Genomic DNA, 21,136 nt, shown 5'->3' on the forward strand with positions numbered 1-21,136 from the left:
CAATAAGCAGAGTCCATGTAGACTAATAAACACAAGAGCTGGGGTGAGGGGGTAGGCAGTGATCGCCATTCTAATCCTTATTTAGCTACAGCTTTTGAACAATGTGGAATGCTTTCAACAAAAATGTGCTTAAGGCTTTGGCTTTTTAAACTTTAAACCTTAAAGCTATAATACTCACTTCTTAGCTTTTTAACACACTGTATGGATAAAGGTACTTGAAAAGGATTTCAGTTCTCTAGAATATGATAGAAAAAAATAAACATGTTACACAATGTTTTACCCACATTTTTCATAACACACATGTCCTCAGCATTCCCAAAGATGATCTAATTTAGCATCTCTAACAGTTCAAAGATGCCATTTTGTAGTAGGGATGTAACTTCTCATTACACAGCATTATATAACATTATCAACTATTTTAAAACTTTCCTAAGAGATTAAAACAGGCCATGAACTATATCAAGGGCCAAATCTCCAGAAGCTCTCAAAGGCTCTTTTATAGATCATTCAGAAAGATTAAAGAAACCCACCCTACCCACGAGAGTCCCTGCTTAGTCAATCTAAGGTCCCAGTAAACATGAAAGAGACCCTTATTTTCTACTTTCCAACTATGAATATTTCTCTCTCCAGTAATTGTACCATTGGCTATTTTTACTTTTAAAATTTGATTTCTATTTATTAACTCATTTTATCTGTGAATGTTATTAGGAGCCATATATAGGAAAGGAAATAACAGCTCCATTGTTCTTTTGAGTAGGAGTAATGGTGAAGCCCTCACCTCTCTCTCGCTCTCTCAAATGTCAAGTGTACAAAAGCCAATGACTTGGATGCTGGGCAAAAGAGCAGAGGATGAATTAGCCATGATGGGGGAGTGTGAAGGGGGTCCAGAAAGAAGGCTCTTGGGAGTAATGCAAGGAGCGAAGAGTAATAGGAATAAGAACAACAACATTTTTTAGTTAACTTTTCAGGAAGTATTAGTCATTCATTTCTGAACCCCTAAATGGCACGGGAAAGGAAAAATACCTATATATTTGGGATTATTTTAGTACAGCGGCTCTACATATGGGAAAGAAAGGCATACAACCTTCTTTGCATATGTAATCAACATCTGGGAATCCTATTGCCTAACTAATGTTGGAAGGATATCTTCTCAGAAATAATCTACTCTGATGATATTGAATATGTCAAATCACATTGTGTTAATGTCTCTTAAATCAGTGTACGATCTTTCACAAAGATGTTCCTGTTTATAAATCCTAGAAACCAAATCTAAACCTGAACTGTGAGGATTATGTATGGATACAGCACACAGATATGTACTAATTATGCGGGAAATTAGTTAAATTGAGAATGACTATTGAAGGATATTAGTTATATAGGAGTCAATAAAGCAGAGTACAGAAAGTTCAAAATTATGCTACTGCATAAATGAAAAGTGACTTATTGCTATAAATGATTAGACTTTCTTTTTCCCAGAAATAATACTTGCTGAGAAAGAACCAAGTAACAAGAAGCTCTGCCTTGCTGGTATGGTGAGAGCTTCTCACAGCAGGGTGTTAATGAGCAGTCCATATATACACATGGAAAATTACTCTGCCATAAGAAAAGATGAAATACTGCCATTTGTGACAACATGGATGGATCTTGAGATTATTATGCTAAGTGAAATAAGTCGGACAGAAAAAGTTGAGAACCGTGACTTCACTCATATGTGGGATATAAAACTGAAAGCAACAAAGGAACAATACAAACAAAGAAACAAAAACTCATAGACGCAGACAACAGTTTAGTGGTTACCAGAGGGAAAGGGGGGAAGGAGGGTGTAGAAGAGGGTAAAGGGAATCTAATATACGGAAGGAGAACTGATTCTGGGTGAACATATAATGCAATATATAGATGATATATTATAGAATTGTACACTTAAAACCTATGTAGTTTTATTGAACATTGTCACCCCACTACGTTTGAATTAAAAAAATTCTGCATTTGAGACATCGAGGATGTGAGAGAAGTCAGCTACAGAATTGGTTAGACACGGATCACAGAAAACAGATTTTTTAAAAATTGGCACTTAGTATTTCCAAAGAATACCATTATAACTGTCTTTTTTGGGCAGAGTTGCTACAAGTGGGAAAATCCAGTAAGTCCTCAATGTCATCATCAGTTCTGCAACTATAAGGGTAATGGTAACAACATACAATCCAACTAATGTTACCAAGGCTAATTGATATCAGTGAGAGTTAATTTCCTACAGCATCTCATCAACGTTACTCTTCATAAAGGAAAGAACTAGATAAAATTGGTCTAACCATTCTGTTAAAAGTTTGATCTTGAGAAACAGAGATGGTCACATAACGAAAGTATGTGAAGAAGAGGCAGCAATGACTAATCCCTGATTAAAGAGATTCTGAATTTTTCTAGGTGGAGATGGTGGATGACTCAAAGTTTTCTGGAATAAAAAACATCATCTACTTCTTTCAACTTGGGTACCTCCTTTTATATTTGGGACTTTTCTTTCCAAAGTACACTCTTTCTCAACACCGATCTTCACCTTTCTCTCCCTATCGTGTTTCCCTGAAAATAAGACCTAGCCAGATCATCAGCTCTAATGCATCTTTTGAAGCAAAAATTCATATAAGATCCGGACTTATTTTACTATAATATGAGACCCGGTCTTATATAATATAATGTAATATAAGACTGGGTTTTATATGAATTTTTGCTCCAAAAGACGCATTAGAGTTGATTGTCCGGCTAGGTCTTACTTTCGGGGAAACACGGTAGTTATATATTACCTCAGATTTTCAATGGATTCATTCAAAATGATTCAATTGCATTCAAAATTATAATGTTGAAGTCACTCATTTAAATTTTTTCCCCCTACATTTCTGATGTAGTGAATTGACTAATCTGATTATTTTTGTGAAAGACACAGTATAGTCACTCTCAACCAGCAAATTCAAAGGAGGCTGGTGATGACAATTTCCATTTAAGAATTGCTTACCATGTGCCAGGCACTGTTGTAAGAGCTTTCCATATGTTATCTAATCTAATTCTCATAATAATAACCCTAGGAGGCAGGTACTATTTATTAGTCCCATTGTACAGTTGAGGAAACATAGGCACAAATTTACAGTCTAATACACTGGTCAGCAAACGATGGCCCTCGGGTCAAAGCTGGCCCTCATGTTTTACTGGAACTTCCATGCCTGTTCACTGACATCGTGGCTATGGCTGCTTTTGAGCTACAATGACAGAGACGAGCAGTTGTGACTGAGACCTCAAAGCCCAGAAAGCCTGAAACATTTATGGTCTGTCTCTTTACAGAAAATGTCCACCAGCACCTAATGTAAAACATGGTTAATTCATGGATAATGAAAAAAAAGGCAAGAACATTTGGACAGCTTGAAATAGAACTTCTACTGAAATTTCCTTAGCAAATATTCTGTCTTGATCATCGTTCTTGTTATTTTTTTTCTTGTCACCAAAAGAGGATTTATTCGGATAAAAGAAAGGATTGCAATCCGGAGCCTAAAGACATGGCGACTGGCAGGCGAGTACCTTGATTTGCTTTCTTTCATTCATATCTTACCTATTGGTTCTCACCTAGGGTTTACCAACCAGCCTCAGAAAAAGCAAGTGTTCACGGAATCCCAGTTCAGTAACTAAAGGTTTCTCTCTCAGTAAAGCAAGTTTTGACTAGGTGGAAAGTTTCCAAGAAATAAATTTTTAAAAAGAATTGACCAAAGAAAGCTTTGACAACCTTAAATTTCCTAAGAGGTTATATACTAAAATTTTTGGCAGTTTCACAGGTATTTCTTCTCAAGTACAAATGATATCATTGTTGAAATTAAAAAAAAAAAATTGGCCTGGTTTATTTGACATTTGGTATCACATATTGTTTTGGTTGAGCATCAATTGATTTTTCTATTTTTACTGAGAAGTTATGTCATAACTATTTTTAGTAGACACTGTCTGGTTCTATTTGTGGAACTCAACATGCAATCGTGCCTTAGAATTTTTTTTGCTAAAGCTATAAGAATGTATGTATTTGGTAGAAGACGTTCTCATCAGCAAATGTTCTCCTATATTCTGAAATATATTTTATTAAAAGTCTAAAACAGGAAGCAGGCACTAAGAAATGAAAGAATTTGGTATTTTACTAGGCAGCAAAGTGAGTGTGCCTTATATACATTTGCCTTTGAAATATTAATATTTTAATCATTACTTGCGAATGAGTTAGCATCTGAGTTGCTCTGATAATTCTTACTTTGTCTTTAAAAACCTATCTATAAATCAAAGTCAAATTAATAATTGAATTTCCAGAGTATGTAATCTCGCACACAAACTGAGCTCAATCTGCGCAAATAATTTTTGCGAACGCGTTTACTATAAAAGTGAACAAAAATTCCCAAGGCAAGATGAAGCCCACAGTTTTTCTCTGCCCTTCACCACCTTCCTCAAATGCCAGCCAATATAAAGAACAGTGCAGAACAGCAGTTCCCAAGTTTGTCTACACCTGGGATCTTTCACAATTCCACCACCCAGGCCACACCCCAGACCCATGAAATGACAGTCGCTGGAAGTGGGACACAGGTATCAGCAGTTTGGGAAGCTCCCAGACTCCAGTAGACAGTTGTGATCAAAGTGCAGATAGCATGATGGGCTCAGTCCGGACACACCTGACACCTGCCAATCAGGAGGCTTGAAGTCTTACTCCATCCTCTTTCTGTCAGGCATTCAGATCTTTGGTGTGTAGGAATTATTAACACAACAGTACTGGTGAACGCACTGGTATCAACACTCTTGCCCCTGACACATAATCAATTCATTAATGCTAATATTAAGAGGATTTTAACACAATGAGTACAGCCCAAGGTTTCTCTTAAGTTCTGATCTGTTTGAACGAACATTCACACCACTTTTGTGGCTTAGGAGACAACGCATCTCCGAAACCTGGCTTCACTTTGCTCTTTATGTTGCAAGCATATTTATCTTGTAAGCATATTTATCTTGCATGACAAACTTAAAAAACAAAAAGTCTGCCTTACCTCTACGATGCTTTTTAAATCTTGCACGTAAGTCCTTTCAGTCTCCAGAATTTCCTGAACAACTCTATCCACGTAGAGGAGCTTGGGGCTGGTGGCTGACTCTGTACTCGTTTTGGTGGCCCCATTTGCCTCCACTCTCCGTGGGCCCCGGGGTTGCCTTTCGCTGCCCTCATCCATGCTCTGTTGCCCAGCCGGGCTATCCCTCGGCAGTTCACTGCTGGAAAACGGCCTGGCTGGAATCAACTCCAGTTTTATGGCCCCTGCTTCCTTATCCTGGTGAAACAAGCCCAAGTGGCTGTTTGATACTAAGGTCATTCTGCTGCCGAAGGAACCATGGCTGTCCCGAGAAGAGGCAGAGGATGATGTGGAGCCAAAGCTGACCGGGCGGTCGCTGTCAGAGAGCTCCATGGTCTTCAGCTCTTGGGAGTGAGAACGCCTGGCTGTGGTCTTGGGATCTGGAACTTTGGTTACAGCTGATGGCACTTCAAGACGCAACTGGTGCACATCTATATACGTTTAAAAAGAAAGGAAAAGGACACGATAAGCTAGGTAAGCAAGTATTTTGAAATGATATCAAACAGAAAGTTTAAAGGAGGTTAAAAACCCAGCCCAAATGTCTATAGTCATAAACAAAAAGGTAACGAGTTAGACGTAGAAGGAAATGGAAAGGTACCCGTGGTAGGTTGAGTTGCAAAGTTAGTTTCTAAAGCATCACCTGGAAGCATGCTAGGAATGCAGATTCTCAGGCACTACCTAGACCTGAACATCAGTCTGCATTTTAAAAGATGCCAACGCCATTTGCATACACATTAAAGTCAGGGAAGCACTGCAACCATTGCTCACAGTGTGACCACCTGGAATGACTAATAGATGCAGACTGGTCTCGATGATCTAAATTAAAGGCTCAGCGGTGGAGGCATAAGGAATCTATAGCTTTAACAAGCATCACAAGTGATTCTTATGTACTTAAAATGCACCCTATGTGATTCTTACGGAATTTTGCAAAACACTGTTCTTCATTTTAAGTACTCCACCAAAACTCCACCAAATTTTAAGCTACCGTTCTGGAGCCACCACTACTCAACTTAATGGATACTGACAATTTTACATTTTACTTGTCTGCAGCATTAGAGAAAGTGTTGCACGGACAATAGTTTTCTAATCCTGGGCAAGAAAAAACAAAATATTAAGACCCACACCCCCTTTACAACTTACCCTCTTACCACAACATTTCTCTGAATCTCTACTTGAAAGCTGACATTCCATTTGTGGTATACATGGACTTCCACTATTAAAGAGTATGCTTGACTAACCACAAACTCCCCATGTGAAGTCAGAGAACATGACAGTGTAATTATACATAATTAAATAATAAATAGAGGGACTCGATTATGAGAAAAATGATGTGTTTTTCACTAAACGGGGCTGTTTGTGTTTAAAAGAGACCAGGAGAACACAATATCTGCAATCAAAAGGTCACTTAATACATGGAAATCTTGGGCCCAAAAAGACCCTACATGAAATTTAATCTTTCAAAAGCTATTTTGGTGAGACACACAAAGTTCCAATCTTCTTCATTTGTCAGGCAGGATCGACATTTCCCCCCCTAATAATGTGATACCAGTTTATAGAAACAAAATGCCTTGCAACAAAGAGTGATTAATTAAATTTACTTCATTTTGGTAGGTTACCTTACCACCAAAATCCATGTTTATGGGCTTAGTTAGAAAAATAGGGTGAAACTTATGTTTGAAAGGTTGTAACAAGAAAAACACAACAAGAATATAGGTTATGATCATTTTTCAAAAGGAACATGAATTCGGTTTGACTCTATCATAAAGCTCATCAAGCAGCTGATACCAACATTGCTACAATATGCAGAATCCATCAAGTCTCATCCTAACTTTTCCTAGATAATTAATAGTTTATATTCATGGCAAATATTAGTGCAAACTTATAATGCAAATATTAAAATTATTGAATATAAAATAAAGAAACTAACTTGGGTCAACAAGAAGGAATGGCAAAAAAATGTGTAGGAAATGAGTAATTTATCAGCATAACCACTACCACATGGTATAAATTTGTTGCAAATTTTTAAAGCTTTTACAATAGTCTTTCTGCTTGCCCTATAACAACTTTATGGCCTATAAAACATGGACTGGTTATAGTAGTTAAAATGCACTTGCCCTACAAAGCATGATCCAGCTTGAGTATGGCAAAAATCCAAGAAGCAGCCAGGCTCTGCAGTGTACTTGCTGCAAAGGATGCTTGCCCACATTTGGGACTGGTGTTAAGGAGGTCCTGGGCAATGCAAAGTAGGAGTAGACACAACAAGGTTTTCTTCCCATTGGCATCCACCATAACTATAACCAGGGGGTTTATCTCACTTTCAGAACTGGGCACTAACTTGGGAAGTACGTGAAGATTCTTTAAGATCCCAAGGGTTCAATGAAGCTATGAGTTAGGACCAAGCATAAGTTGGGTATACTACATATGAAAGCCAGGTCATCTGGAAGGGTCTAGAACAACCTACCCTCACCCCCCACCCCCCCCGCACTACCAGCACCACCACCCATAGCTCTTGATACACTGATCTCTAGGGCAAGTTCTCGTTTTCTGACTGACCAGACAAGAATCAACCTTCTCTCCAGTGTAGACAACTATATTCAATAGTTATATATCTGTGGGCAAATACTCATTACCAGGATCAGTGAAAAATGAACACAATAGAGAGACTCGTTTCTTTACTTACTTTGAGTTACTCTAAGTTAGCCAGCCAACATTGGGACTGAGGGATGAAAGATGCACAGAAAATTACCAATGTTTTAGAGGAATCCATGTTGGGCTGCTAGGGGTGATAATGTCTTCTATACTTTCAAAGACAGGACAAAGTGGAATGTGAAACTCTGGTCAACAGGGGATCGCTTCATCGATGAATCAAATACCAACATAAATAGGCCCTGTTTTAAGGAAGGCTTCACACGTTCCAATACCAGATCATGTGTACTTGACCTTGAACAACACAGATTTGAATTGGGTGGGTCCACTTATACGCAGATTTTTTTCAATAAATACCAGTACTATTTTTCTATCTACGATTGGGAGCCTACAGATGCAGAGGGCCGACTGTATGCATTGATCTGCACCATTTTATACAGTGGACTTGGGCAGCTGAGGGATTTTGGTATCCGCAGGGGTCCTGGAATCAATCTCCTGGAAATACCAAGGGACAACTTAAGTTTTGGGGGAGTCGAAAGTTAAATGCTGATTTTCGACTGCACTGGGATCAGTGCCCCTAATCCCTGCATTGTTCACGGGTCAACAGTGTTCTAGGCCACTGGATCAACCTGTTTGTTCTTCAGATTGACAACCAGGCACTTTCATAAAATACAATATTTGAGATATTGTATCCTGAGTATTCAGCCAAGCTTACTGTCCCAAATTAAACACCTTTCAAAATTATCAGTGGCAGAAGAGAAACATTTAAAGCTAGGTCATATAATGGCATATAATATGAGGTTGCATTTGCTAATGGATAACATTTTTTATGTTAATTCATTGCTTAGAAGATAATTATAGTTTCTCACGTAAGGTAATATACCTCATAAAAACTGTCTAGTCTTGTTTTCACCTCCCTCAAAATAATTTAAGATTTCCACCCTGTCTGGCCTATTCTTCCTAATACAACTCACCTATTTTTAATTTTTAATATTTATTTCTGGAACTGTACTATTCAACACAGCAGCCTGTAGCCACGTGTGGCTATTGAGTACTTGACATGCAACTAGTCCAAATTGCAATGTGCTGTTAAGTGTAAAATATGCACCAGATTTCAGAGAATTAGAATGCAACAAAAAAGCATAAAATACTTCATTAATAATTTTTATATTAATTACATGTTGAAATAATATTTTGGAATAGCGGGTTAAAGAAAATATCATCTTAAAATTATTTTCACTGGTTTACTTTTTCTAAATGTGGGTACTACAAAATTACAAATTATATACGTGGCTGGCATCACATTTTAGTTGGACAATATTGATCTAGAAGTTTCCTAGGTAATTCTATTATTCTATAAGATTTAAATTTACTTCTTCATCTATCTTTGTTCAAATAATAGTGAATGGAGAGGTACATATAATGTACTCCATTCATTAGTACACAATGTTGCCATGAGTAGGGAGACAATCATTGCGTACTAGATTGGGATAACTGATTTCCAGATAGAAAACTGTAAGGCAAGAAAGCTTTTCCTCTTCCTTAAGTGAAAGATGTTGGCAGGTTGTATTAACATTTGGGTAATTTGCTGCTTTGCTTTCCTTTCCTTTTCATAGCCTTTCTCTCTCTCTCTTTCTTACCAAATCCCACTCACAGGGCTAATAATATAACATCTTCTGCAAATTTGCCAACCATTGCTTAATGGCCCATGTCAGTGGGTGTTTTGACGACGAATACCCTAAAATAAGCTGGTTCTACCCACCTTAAGGATCTTGGCCCACCTGACCCTTGGTAAACCTGGAGGAGGTGGTGGTAGAAATACATGTAGAGAGCTGCCTTGGGGTCCTGATGATTCTTACAACTAGAAGTATCATTAGCCGAAAAGCCATCAAAACAAAATATTCCTTCTTGTGCCAACCTCAATAATAATAATAATAATAAAAGGCTACACAGCTACTGTGTAGACACCTTCAATACATTTCGCTTCATGACAAGTCCCTCTCTCTAATTTTTACTCAGTGCAAGAGCTTTAATTCCTTTGCTTGTCTTTGTTTGCTCTTCAAACTTCCATTATTTTAATTGCTCTCCTTTGGAATGTCACTGCCAGAATCAAAAGCAGCTCTTCTTGGCTCTAAGTCGTCTCTCTGACTTAGGGTGGAGGCAGAACTTTCCATGGCAAGCAAAGCCCAAGCTTCCTGTGACCATTGTTTACATGTTGAAGGGGGTGGGGGGACTGACGGGTCCCCAGCGGACCACTTCCTGTCACAACTCCCAGGGACACTTTTACAAGGTGAGGCAGAACTCTAGACACAGCAGGGGCTGAAGGAGTGATCAGGATTTCCAAATTCTGCTCATTGCTATTCTAGGCTACAAATACCTAGTCTGAATTCCTTGGCAGGACAATTGTGAACATCAAGAGAATGTGTCGCACTCAAGACCAATGAGGAACTACCATTATCCAGTTCCCTAATACACTGCCTGTGAGTTACTCAAAGGGGAGGCATGAGAGAAACTGAAGTATAAGCAAGAAGTTATTCTATCAGTCAGGAAAGTTCGTTTAATACACAGCTAGTCCTTGGTAGAGCCTCTACGTTGTGAAAAATAGACTTCATGATTTTTTAAAAAAAGAAGCTAAAAATTTTTAAGAGTCAAAGTTATAAGCAATATACATATTTACATATTTCAAAGACAACACCAGGAATTTGCGGAGACTCCTCCTCCCCCCCACACCTCTGAGATGGTGGACAGCTCAACAGATAAAAGCTGCCAGGGAGCGATAGGAATTTCCACCTCTTGGTTTTCTAAAATACCGTGATTCTTGCATGAACATCCACATGTTCTTTAATGCTCAGAGCATTCAATCCAGGGAACAAGATTTTCACACTTATTTGTAGCTGTTTGCTAATGAATAAGTAAAAAATCTTGGTAGCATGTTACTTTCTTAGTTTGACTAATAGATCGTGGTTGTCCAAGGTGTTTACACTAGGGGAAGCTGCATGAAGGGTGTGGAAGGGACCTTGGGACTCATCCTGGCCACTGATCTGTAAATTTAAAAGTTTTCCCAAAAGAAAAAAAAAAAAAAAAAAAGTTTTCCCAAATGACTAGCTAAGAAAAATCTTGTCACTATTAAAGAGTCAGTGAAGCAAGTATTTGAACAAGATTGAGACTAGGAAAGACAGTTTGCAAAAAGACGCTTTCAAACAAGAGGTGAGCGGTTGAATGAGGAACACAGATTCCTTCATGCTGTGCATTCTGATACTAAATATTCAGATAATTTACTAATTGATTCCTATGCTAGTCAATGGAAACTAAGAAGTACAAGGGCCACTATAGCTGAACAGGAATTAAGTTATTAATAGACAGTTAATGCAGCTGATGTATTAGATACATGGCCTTAGCTAGGTGGGGACTCCAGAATTTCCACAGTTGTGGGGCACACAGGCAGGCATTTTGGTTAAAAGGGGACCTTAGGGAATTCCCGTCAGGCTCTTTATGCAAATGCGGCACTTTTTACCTTTACCTTTACTCTCAGCTTTTTCTGTGGCGGTTTAATGCAACTGCGAGTTGTATTTTCCCTTTCAGAGGGGACTGTTAGTTGTCCACCAAAATCCACTTCCCCTCTTCTTTCGTGAGTAAGGACTTGGCTGAGCGTACTTCCCAGCCTCCTGGCCACTAGATATGGCCACGTGGTCAAGTTCTCACTAGTGGAAATGTGCCCCCCTGGGGGCCTGTTTCTCAAGTATTAGACATTGTTCCTCCATTCTTTGCCTTTCCCACTAGAATCCCGATGTGGCAGGGACCGTGCCTGAACCCTCGATGTGACAATGCCTGAGTATGGCAGGCCATGAAGACAGAAGGAACCTCACACTAACTGGGTCTGGACATGCTTTGAGCCATGACATTAAAGTCTGGTTATTCTGAAGCTGATGTGCTAGAGAAACTAGGTGGGGAGACCGTACTGATTATGTAGAGAGATGCCCAAGGAAACCCAGCTGTTCTGGGTCCTGCTGTCTGAATGTTTCCAGCCAAGGCACCAGACTTGTAAGTGAGCAGCCTTTGATGACCCCAGCAGTGTCATGTCTGACGGCAACTTCATGGGTTCCCCAAGTCAGAACCACCTGGCACAGCCTCTCCTGAACTCCTAACTCAAAGGAACCTTGAGAGATTACAAATGACTGTTATTATTTCAAGCCACTAGGTTTTGGACTGATTTGTGATGCAGCAAGAGATAACCCAAACAGTCTCTAGTGTAAGAGATTAGCCTTACCATAATATGCTTCTGCTTTAACTCTGTACCAAAATGCTCCTTAAGAACAAGTGAACAAAACACAGTCTCATAGTTCATTCACGTGTCATTACTGTTTAAAAATTTTATAGATGGAAACATATAAATAGAGAGGTTAGGCAACACCATGGTCAAAGTTGAACTATGAATCAGAGACTATAGTTTCTGATTTCGAGTCCACTTTTCTTTGAACTTGTATATAGATTCATACAATGGTAGGGCAGAAAGGGAGCTTAGATATCAGAAAATGAAGGACTAAATATAAGCTACTTGTGTAAAGCACACAGTACCAATATGCCAAAAGGGCTTACACAGTGTGTACGTGTGTGTAAAGGAATGAATATGTACCCAACCATCTATATAGAAATTGCTCAGAGGACCAGCCAGAAATTAAGGGATGACATAACACTCTCTCCTTCGGTCAGAGGATTTGCACTTGTCCCCTGGCTCTGCACCAGCAAGCTTTATATCTTTGGGTTTCTGGTCTCCTCATGTGTACATTAGACAGCTGGACTACATGACTCCCCAAATGCCATCCGACCTTCAGGATATGACTCCAACCCTGAAATAACCACATAATAATGCTACAACTGCACTGCCTGTTCCTAGCTGAAATCACAACATAAGCAGTAACCACAAAATAACAATTTTCTTCTACCTCCTACTAATGCCAGGTCTTGGATGATGATATATATATCACTGACTTACCTACCAAAGGCTCAAAAACTCTGGTTTTAATTTAGATGAAATAATAATCTAGGCCCCAGCTTCACTTTGAGCAGCACCTTCCTGTTAGTGGAAACACCAATCTCAGGACAATAACTAAACATTGATAGTTATATAGGCAGGTTCCATCTGTATAGAACACACTCAGTTCCAAAAACATCTCTGCACAGTTGGAGGGAGGCATCAGGCTAAATAACATCTTCTTTTCTTTTCTTTTCTTTTTTTTTAAAAAAAAAAGGAGGAAGAAGAGAAGAAATCCAAGTAACTAACAATAGCACTCTGAGTAAATAAATCCATCCATAAAGAACACTAAACATTTTCTTAGGGAAAAAGGAGGAGGAAGTGAATTCAAAGTATCTAACAATAGAGATCTGAGTAAATAAATCTATCTGCAAGGTATAAAAAAACTATTAAATGCCATGTCCTTTCAAATCTTTTAAGGGTGTAGAAAATGGTCATAATATACAATTGAGTAAAATGGGTGGTTTATAAAACATATGTACAGCGTGATCCCAATTTTCAATTTAAAATACCACTTATTTAACATCCACATTAGAAAAAGATGGAAAGGATAGACAATAAAACATTAACTTTGGTTTTACCAAATAAGAGAATAGATGATTTTCCCCCTTTGATATGTATCTGTAAATATCATTTCTCTTCAACAAGTATATTACTTTTATTAAAAAGTTATTTAAAGAAAATCAAATCACAACCTCAGTTTGTAACAAATAATTATTTTAAATTCATTCATTTTTATGTTCAATATGATTAATGAAAGGGAGTGCCAAACATAGACATCTTCTTTGAAATATATCAGTGTCACTAAATTAAAATAGTAAAACAAAATTTAAATCAGATCAGATTCCAATGTGCAACAGCAATGAATATAATCCATGCCTCCTCCCCAGTTATTCCTCCTAACAAAAGTATTTCCTACCAATAAACACTCAAAATGGAGACTTCATTTGCTTAGTCAACTTTGGTTGCCTCTAATACTCAGACTAAATTTCATCACTACAGTTGCTAAGCATAAAATTTGCAAACATTTATTTTGTCTCCCCCTCCTCCCCCCATGGGGAGACAGGGTAGCCTGCATGGACCTCATAAAGAAAGCACATGAAAATCCTGAGCATTCAATGCGTGGCAACTTAAGATTTTCCTTTTCTCCCGAGTCACAAACATCAGCTGTCTAGATATTTTAACCTAACTTTAAGGAAAGATCAAAACCAAACCAGAACAAAGCAAAAACCATCTAAGACAGACTGCAGTTCAGATGGAGAAAAAAAAAATCACCTTCTAGACTAATTCCATTGTTGGATACCGCCTTTCTAATACATCGCGTTTGTAACAGAACAGCTGTAATATCCCAAACAAGCTGCAGTCCCTGCCAGTGTCGTGAAGAAGACACCCCCACCCCCATCCCCACCCCCTACCCCCGCGACAGCTTCTCACCGCAGTGGATCCGCTCCGTCTGCTCCAAGCGGGAAGGAGCCAGTTTGTGGGGGCATCGCTTCTTTGGGGCACATTCACGTCAGCACCTACCTACCTGTGCTCTTCACAGCTACGCCACGTCGTCTGCCTTCAGCTGATGCAGTGACCTCACCGGGGGCTCAGGCAGGTAAAACAAGAAGCGTTTACTAGTCTGTGCAGCTCCTTTCCCTCGAAATATTGCATGAGTCAGCTTTTATCTCTCCAAACCCAACACACAAAGGCTTTACAAAAACCTGATTTGCAACTTTCTCACTGCCTATTTCCCCCTAGTGAGCAGACCACAGACTTCAGCATCACTAAGAGCCTTAAATGAAACATGACATCATTCAATGGAGAAACAGGACAATAGACCCCACTGTGGGTAACTTGAAAATGCACACTTCGCTGAGCAACACCCCCTCCTGCCATTCTTTGGTGAACATCAAATACAACCCACACTCTCCTCAAGCTGCTCGGGAGTCACCTTCCTGGCTCCCGCCACCATTCTCATTCAAGTCCACAAAAGAAGCAAGATCTTTGCAGCTCTGGTATTTCCAAGTTCACTTCCTGAATTATAAGTTTGTTTCAAAATTAATGGACACATCTTTCACACAAGTTTTACAGTGAAGTTTGCAGGTGGGGGCCGGGTGGTAACACATGGAAGGAAGTTTGGATACTTAGTTTCCGTTAACAAGACATTTAACACAGTTTTAAGGAAGCAAAGTTAAGCAAGAATACATTGAAGCCTGACTTTTTAAAGAAACAGTTTAAAAATCTATCTGTAGACAAATACCGAAAATGTAAACTTTACAGGCGTGTCTTAGAAAAACAGTTACGTTACGCTTGTGTGTATTCATAAGTACTGAGTGGTACAGACAGAATGATCTAACTCCCCCACTTTAGTCAGAGAGACCCTTCAAATTATTTTGGGTTTTGATTTCCCTAAGGCTACCTGTTCTTCTGAAAATGCTACACCTATTTTTATATAATGATTCAAAAGGTTCATATTTGAAAAGATACTGAGTTTTTCAGACGAAGATCTTCAGAAGCACTAACAAGTTATTGAAAACTGATACCATTACAGGCTCACGATGGAGCTGAAACTCAACATACGGATTATGCCCATGTATAGACACCTAAAACCCAACTATTTCAAAGGATCAAAATCCTTGAAGTAGAAGTTCCATTTAAAGCATTCATTTGTGGTTATTGAAAATAACATTAGTTGACCATTTTTAATGCAGCTATCACACCTATTAAGTGAATTTAAACTAACAACATAATAGGATAATTTGTTTTAATGCCTATTTCCTTCAAATAAGGCTGAACATATACAGGGCTACTTAAGTAAGCCATCTGGATGGAAATTTATCAATCATTTCAGAAGACAACTTGTTGCAATGATTTTTCTCTCACAAAATTCACCAGTTTGACAGACATCACTAAATTATGGGTGCTGAGAAGGCATTTTGAGAAGAAGCATCCTCCTCGGGTTGTGGGGACTCTTAATCCTCCATTCTGAGCTCGGTAGAGATCTCCCCCCCACAAATGACGTCCCCCAGAACCTCTGTTTCTGCTTAAATAATAGTCAACTCAGGTTTTACAAGCTCCACCTGAATCTACCGTGATCATGCCAGCCCACTGATCTCCCCAGTGGTTTAACAGCTATTTATTAGACTTACAGTAAGTATTGTGTGTTCTCACAGTGAATTCTTTCCAAGTTGTCTGTGTCTACCCTGGATTGTCAGTTTGGGAGCTGGGAATCTTCCTATCCTGTACAGCTGATATTCAGGTGGAAGATACAAAGACCTAAATTCTGAGATGGGGTAGTTTATAGACAGGCTCCTGGCTGCTTGACTCAGTTGTTTTCTGTGCATATCCTCAGACAAGTTCATTACTTGTATCTTCCAGTAAAGTATTGTTGTACAATTCTTGAATTTTTTTTTTTTTTTTTTTGCCAAGAAACATGTTTTTTAAAAGCTGCTTGGAGTGTGGATGCTGGGCAGCCTGTAAACTTCTACATTGGACAAGTGACTTGGCTTCGAAGGACAGAACAGGCCATATGTGGTTCCATGGGCCAGTCATTTGTTAGTCCACCTGCGATCCCTGCTTTCGCAAAATCATCAACTTGTATTAGTAAAGACCTTTCCTATTACTTGCAAGTAACTGAAACCACTGTATCTCCATCCACAAACACAAAGGGTTCATAGCATTTTGAATGTAGTTTTTTAAATCATAAGCGTTTTTAGAGCAGGGAAAACAACACACACACTTTTTGCCTTTATATTTATCCCAGAACTAAGTATTTGCTGAATGAATTAACAAATGAATAGAGCATAGGGCCCTGGGAAGGGCAACACGGACACATAACAGCAGAGAGAAAAAGAAAAGGGAAGCAAAAGTTCCATTTCTTGAGCAACATTCAAGGCTCTCTCACATGAGAGCAGATGAGTGTTCTATGCCTCAGTATTTTCTCAAGGCCTCTGTTTGTCCCACGGTAGCTCTGCCGTGGTCTTGCTTTCCAGTCCTTTCCATCTCATATCCCACACACAGGTTACACTGCAGTATTTGCAGCTCTTGCAGGGACCCTGCTGTCTTGCCACCAGCCTTTCGTGCATACAACCAAATAAATCCCAAGACACGCAAAAGGCACAAATGCAGCATCCTTGCTGCTTCTTGCTGCATAATTTATTTGCCAGTAAAGATTGTTTTTGCTTAGCAAAATCTCTTTTTAAATGATAGCGAGATTGGCCCCAGGTAACATGCACATTTATGCCTTATTAGGTGAAAAAGATACTCGTATGGGAAAGTGGCTTTCCTCGCATCACTGGTTACACACACAGTCAGGAAGCAGGAGTGGTGACCCAGCACACGCAAGACATGCCGACAGCCAGCAGGACACAATCCAGCCAGCGAGCTAAGTGTAGGCCAGCCTGTGGCCTAATTGGAGGAGGACCAGAGAGCCCCGCCATTTAAAAACATCCCTTCCCAGAAATCAGCCATACTGCCTGGAATTCCACTATGAGAAACCAGCCCTTCTGGTGTCAGGTAGAAGGTGTTAGCTGAAACTCTAATATCCCCTTGGAATGGTTATGGATTTATAATCCCCAGCAGTGTGAATTAGTATCCCTCTGAGGTGATTAGGTCTTTTAGGAAGGAGACGAGAATGGGGTCTTCTGGAAGGGCAGGGGAGGCCGCTCTAGCATGCAGCTCTGGGGGGCTTGACAAGGTCTGAGCTAATTGAGATACTCTGCTGACATTGCAACCAGGCAACAGCTCCAAGAAGCTGCACAATGAAGGATGAAAGAACGACCAGCAGAAAGAAAAAAAGGCAAAGGCATGCATACATGTTTGGGATTCCGGTAAAGATTTCACTTCATACAATCCCTATTGAATAAGGCTGATTTAGAAAATAATCTTACATTTTCAGATACAAAGGCACTAGAAGTTATAAGGGGTAGTTCAAAACACAATCCATAGTTCATAGATGGAACATAATTTAAATGCTCGAGGAGGGGGTGAACTTGTTTATCTTGTGATTTAGACGCTGCCATTGTGACACATTTCCCAAGACACAGAGTAAAACCAACTGTTTTTCTAAAGCACAGGCCATTGACAAATATTCTTAATTTTTTTAGTCTACTAGAACTTTTTTCTTTGAAAGAAAAAGGTTTGAGATTACATTTCTTAAGTGCATACCACAGAATAAATGTGATAAATATTAAAGTCAACTGCATGACAAGAGGTGCCACACATCCCCCCCGAGTGACGTCTCTTAGGAGGAACACACTGACCTTTGTCCTGAAAATCGAGAGGTACCAACACCTTTCTGAACTGCGGTGGCTTATTAAAAATCAAAAACACTCTTCTAGACACTCTACTCTAAACCCAGAAAATGTCACCAACTACAAATTCTGCCTTAGTATTGTTATACAAAGGAAACTGTATGTTTCCTTAAACAAACTAAACAGCTAATCTGGTTCCCCCCCTGCAAAATGACTGTTTTCAAAGTGAAATAATTTTAATGGTGAGTTTGTCTTCACAAATTTAAAAAGTGTTGACTCGCAGCAAAAGACATAGGTCTAAGGCAGACAATAGCACTCAAGTACAGGAGAAATAAAATGAAAGTATTATTTTTTGGTTCATCCTGGAGTATTGAATCTAACAATGGAAACCAAACCATAAGTAATAAATAGTTACTTAAGTTCTGCAGCTGAAAATATAATTCCTCATTCCCTGTTGCACTAAAATGTCAGTAATGAGTCACGGTCATAAGAATGTTAGAAAACAAACACATGAAGCCCATTATTGACAACACTTTTTCACGGCCCACCCTTACCTTGCAATCAAGTCCGGTTTCACTTCCTCATATATCAGTCTGCTACGACACCCAGACACCCAGCCGAGATGGCCTGGAAGGGCACACATCTTGGACTCTGAAACGTTGTGGTTTCAGGAGTTCCTCCATCGGCTCATTTCTCTGCTTCTAGGACAATCACTAGCTCTATTTTTTGCTCCATTCTTTTATTAGGGTATTTGGGTCTTTATCGTTCAGAGACAATGAAATCAAGTCTCAGTTATTTCTGAACCGAAACATTTTTAGATATCAAGCAAGCAGTATGTTACAAACAGTCTCTTGCTTTCGGTAAGAGATCAGTCCCATCTTTAAGGACACCTGGGAGGACTCGCAGGGCTGAGCACAAAGAACTAGTTATTCCTCTAAGAATGCAGTCTGTTTCCAGACACATTTTTCTCTAGGAGATAACCCACATTGAATCCATTCATAACTGAAGGCACTTAACACAATCTATACTTTTGAAAACACGCTTTAAAAAATGTACTTGAACTTGCAGCAGGGGGCTTGGATACTCTGTTGAAATCTTGAAGCAGTATTTTCCAAAATAACAGTTAACACAAGAATCAATTCCAGTTTCAGAGTAACAACGACGGAGGTTCATAACCTTCCCGTGAACGTGCACATCCTGGCACAGGACAGAGACCAGCCCCCTGGCCAGCCTTTCCCCCACAGCTCCAAGGCGATCAAGTGGTAGGGAGGGCCCAGGCCAACACCGCCAGCTGCAACCCCGTCCTGCAGACCCTGTGATGGTGGGTTTACAGAGACAATTACCGAAAGGATCAGTCAGTGGTGAGGAAAACTTGCAGGGGACACTCAGACAAGAGGCTCAGAGCAGTTCTGAGTCAGTCTCTGAGCTGGTTCTGAATCTTCCCCACAGCAATTTCCATGTCTGGGATCACCACCATGAGCCTTCTTCCCCCAATCCCATGGCCATTTTCAAAGTCCCAGTGGTGGCCATTGTTTGACCTGACAGCAAATGGATTTATCCCAGGGAGGCTATCTAACTCCTAGAACCGAAGTGGGGTGGTGTGAGCTTCTATTAATTTGGCTTCCTGAACCAGCTCACGAGGATGATATTTGTAAAAGGCCAAGTATGAATCCCACTCCAGGAAAGCAGAACTTGTTCTTCTCTAAAGGAGCTGAGATGACTTAATACTTTCCAGGACCTTTTTTTTTTTATTTAAAGGAGGTGATGGGCCCACTAACCTGAGGTATAGTATGACGAGGGTCTTAAACAGCCATGTGTCGTCCCATGTGTAGTGATCTTTGTCTTTCAGAGCGATGGCACACACAGCGACAGCACGCTGACCCTTCTCCCTCTGCACCTTCCCTCTACTTGAACTAAGAGCATCCACTGCTTACCCTTGCTACCTGGGGACCGACTCAAAGCCAGGTTGCATGTAGGGCACAGCAAACAGACGTGGGCTTTGCCGTCTGGAAACTCCTGTTGAGCAGGACTGGACACGCATCAGATAAATAACGACAAGTGTGACAGGTGTTACAAAGCTGTGTGGGACGTTGCCGATGTAGTAAGAACTGTGTACATAAGCCTGTGCTCTATTTTCCTAAACTGTCTTCCACCCTATTTTCAAACCGCCCTTCACGTCCCATGAAAAGGGGGCAGAAACTTTATGTTGACAGTAAAATCCAACCAAGTGAGGTTGCCTTCACTTGTATTTCCTTCTCCAGTCTGAGCGAGTGAGTTCTGTTGGAGTCATCTTTCATCTTATACTTAATTACTTGGTATCCAAGCTGAGAGGCAAACTTGCTGAAAGTTTTTTTGTGCATCCAAACACTTGGCTAATTCCTAGTTCCCACAGAGGTACATGAAGTAACTTGTTTACGTTCACAGAACAAAGGAGAGGAAACAGCCCTCTGTCAGGCTATAGGCTTAATCTTAATTAGGCCAAAAAACAAGTGTAACCATATTTATTTTGGTTTATTTTGAATAGAAATTTTCAAATCCTCTCCAAGCATATATGAAAGAAAAAAAGAGAAAGAAAGAAAAACGCCCAAACATTCATACTAGTGGTTTGAGAGGTGGGGTGATGGGGGAGTTCCCTCACTACTCACTGTGACCTAGTCTCTACATTTTCTTTAATGACTATGTATTATTTGTGGAATTAAAGTAGAAGACAAACAAAATTAATTGATGTGACAGTAATTCTCCATGTGCTGTCCCCATCTTTCTCTGCCCTGCTCTGCACGCCCTGCCCCTTGCTGGCTGGCTTCCATTTGGGTTTGGCTACCGGGAGACACCAATATTATTATGAGGCAGGAGAAGGAAGAAGGGGCATTTCTTCCTGATTAGAGGCCTAGTGTTTAGCAGTGGCTGCATCCAAGGCAGCCCGGCCTCCACGCTTCCAGCACTCACTGCGCTTCCTCAACTATGCTGTTCCCTTGCACCTCAAGGGACCCTGTGTGTTGTCCCTGAGAATGGTGGTTACAGCTTCCTGCTGTTGCTACAGCCTCTGGGCGTTTCACATCCCTTGCTGGCTCCCTTAGCCACCCCACCTTTAATGA

General features: G+C 39.9%; 1 protein-coding gene across 6 annotated transcripts in view; it reads right to left on the minus strand.

The window, feature by feature from the left end:
* Nucleotides 1–21,136, minus strand: part of PLEKHG1 (pleckstrin homology and RhoGEF domain containing G1) — a 211,962-nt gene that overhangs the window by 81,019 nt on the left and 109,807 nt on the right. For 3 of the 6 annotated variants that reach the window (XM_019735456.3, XM_019735458.3, XM_088795395.1), the window contains one exon: nucleotides 5,052–5,557. In XM_019735456.3, coding sequence (XP_019591015.3) covers nucleotides 5,052–5,459 — 408 coding nt within the window. In that variant the 5' untranslated portion in view covers nucleotides 5,460–5,557. Of the gene's footprint in view, nucleotides 1–5,051; nucleotides 5,558–14,238; nucleotides 14,313–14,332; nucleotides 14,533–18,595; nucleotides 18,619–21,136 lie in introns of those variants that run through there. The other 3 variants (XM_074333705.2, XM_019735457.3, XM_019735459.3) reach the window with 3 other exon arrangements.

This window comes from Rhinolophus sinicus, chromosome 2 (genome assembly GCF_057876585.1).
Source record: "Rhinolophus sinicus isolate RSI-liver-muscle chromosome 2, RSI-T2T, whole genome shotgun sequence".
Classification (NCBI taxonomy): domain Eukaryota; kingdom Metazoa; phylum Chordata; class Mammalia; order Chiroptera; family Rhinolophidae; genus Rhinolophus; species Rhinolophus sinicus.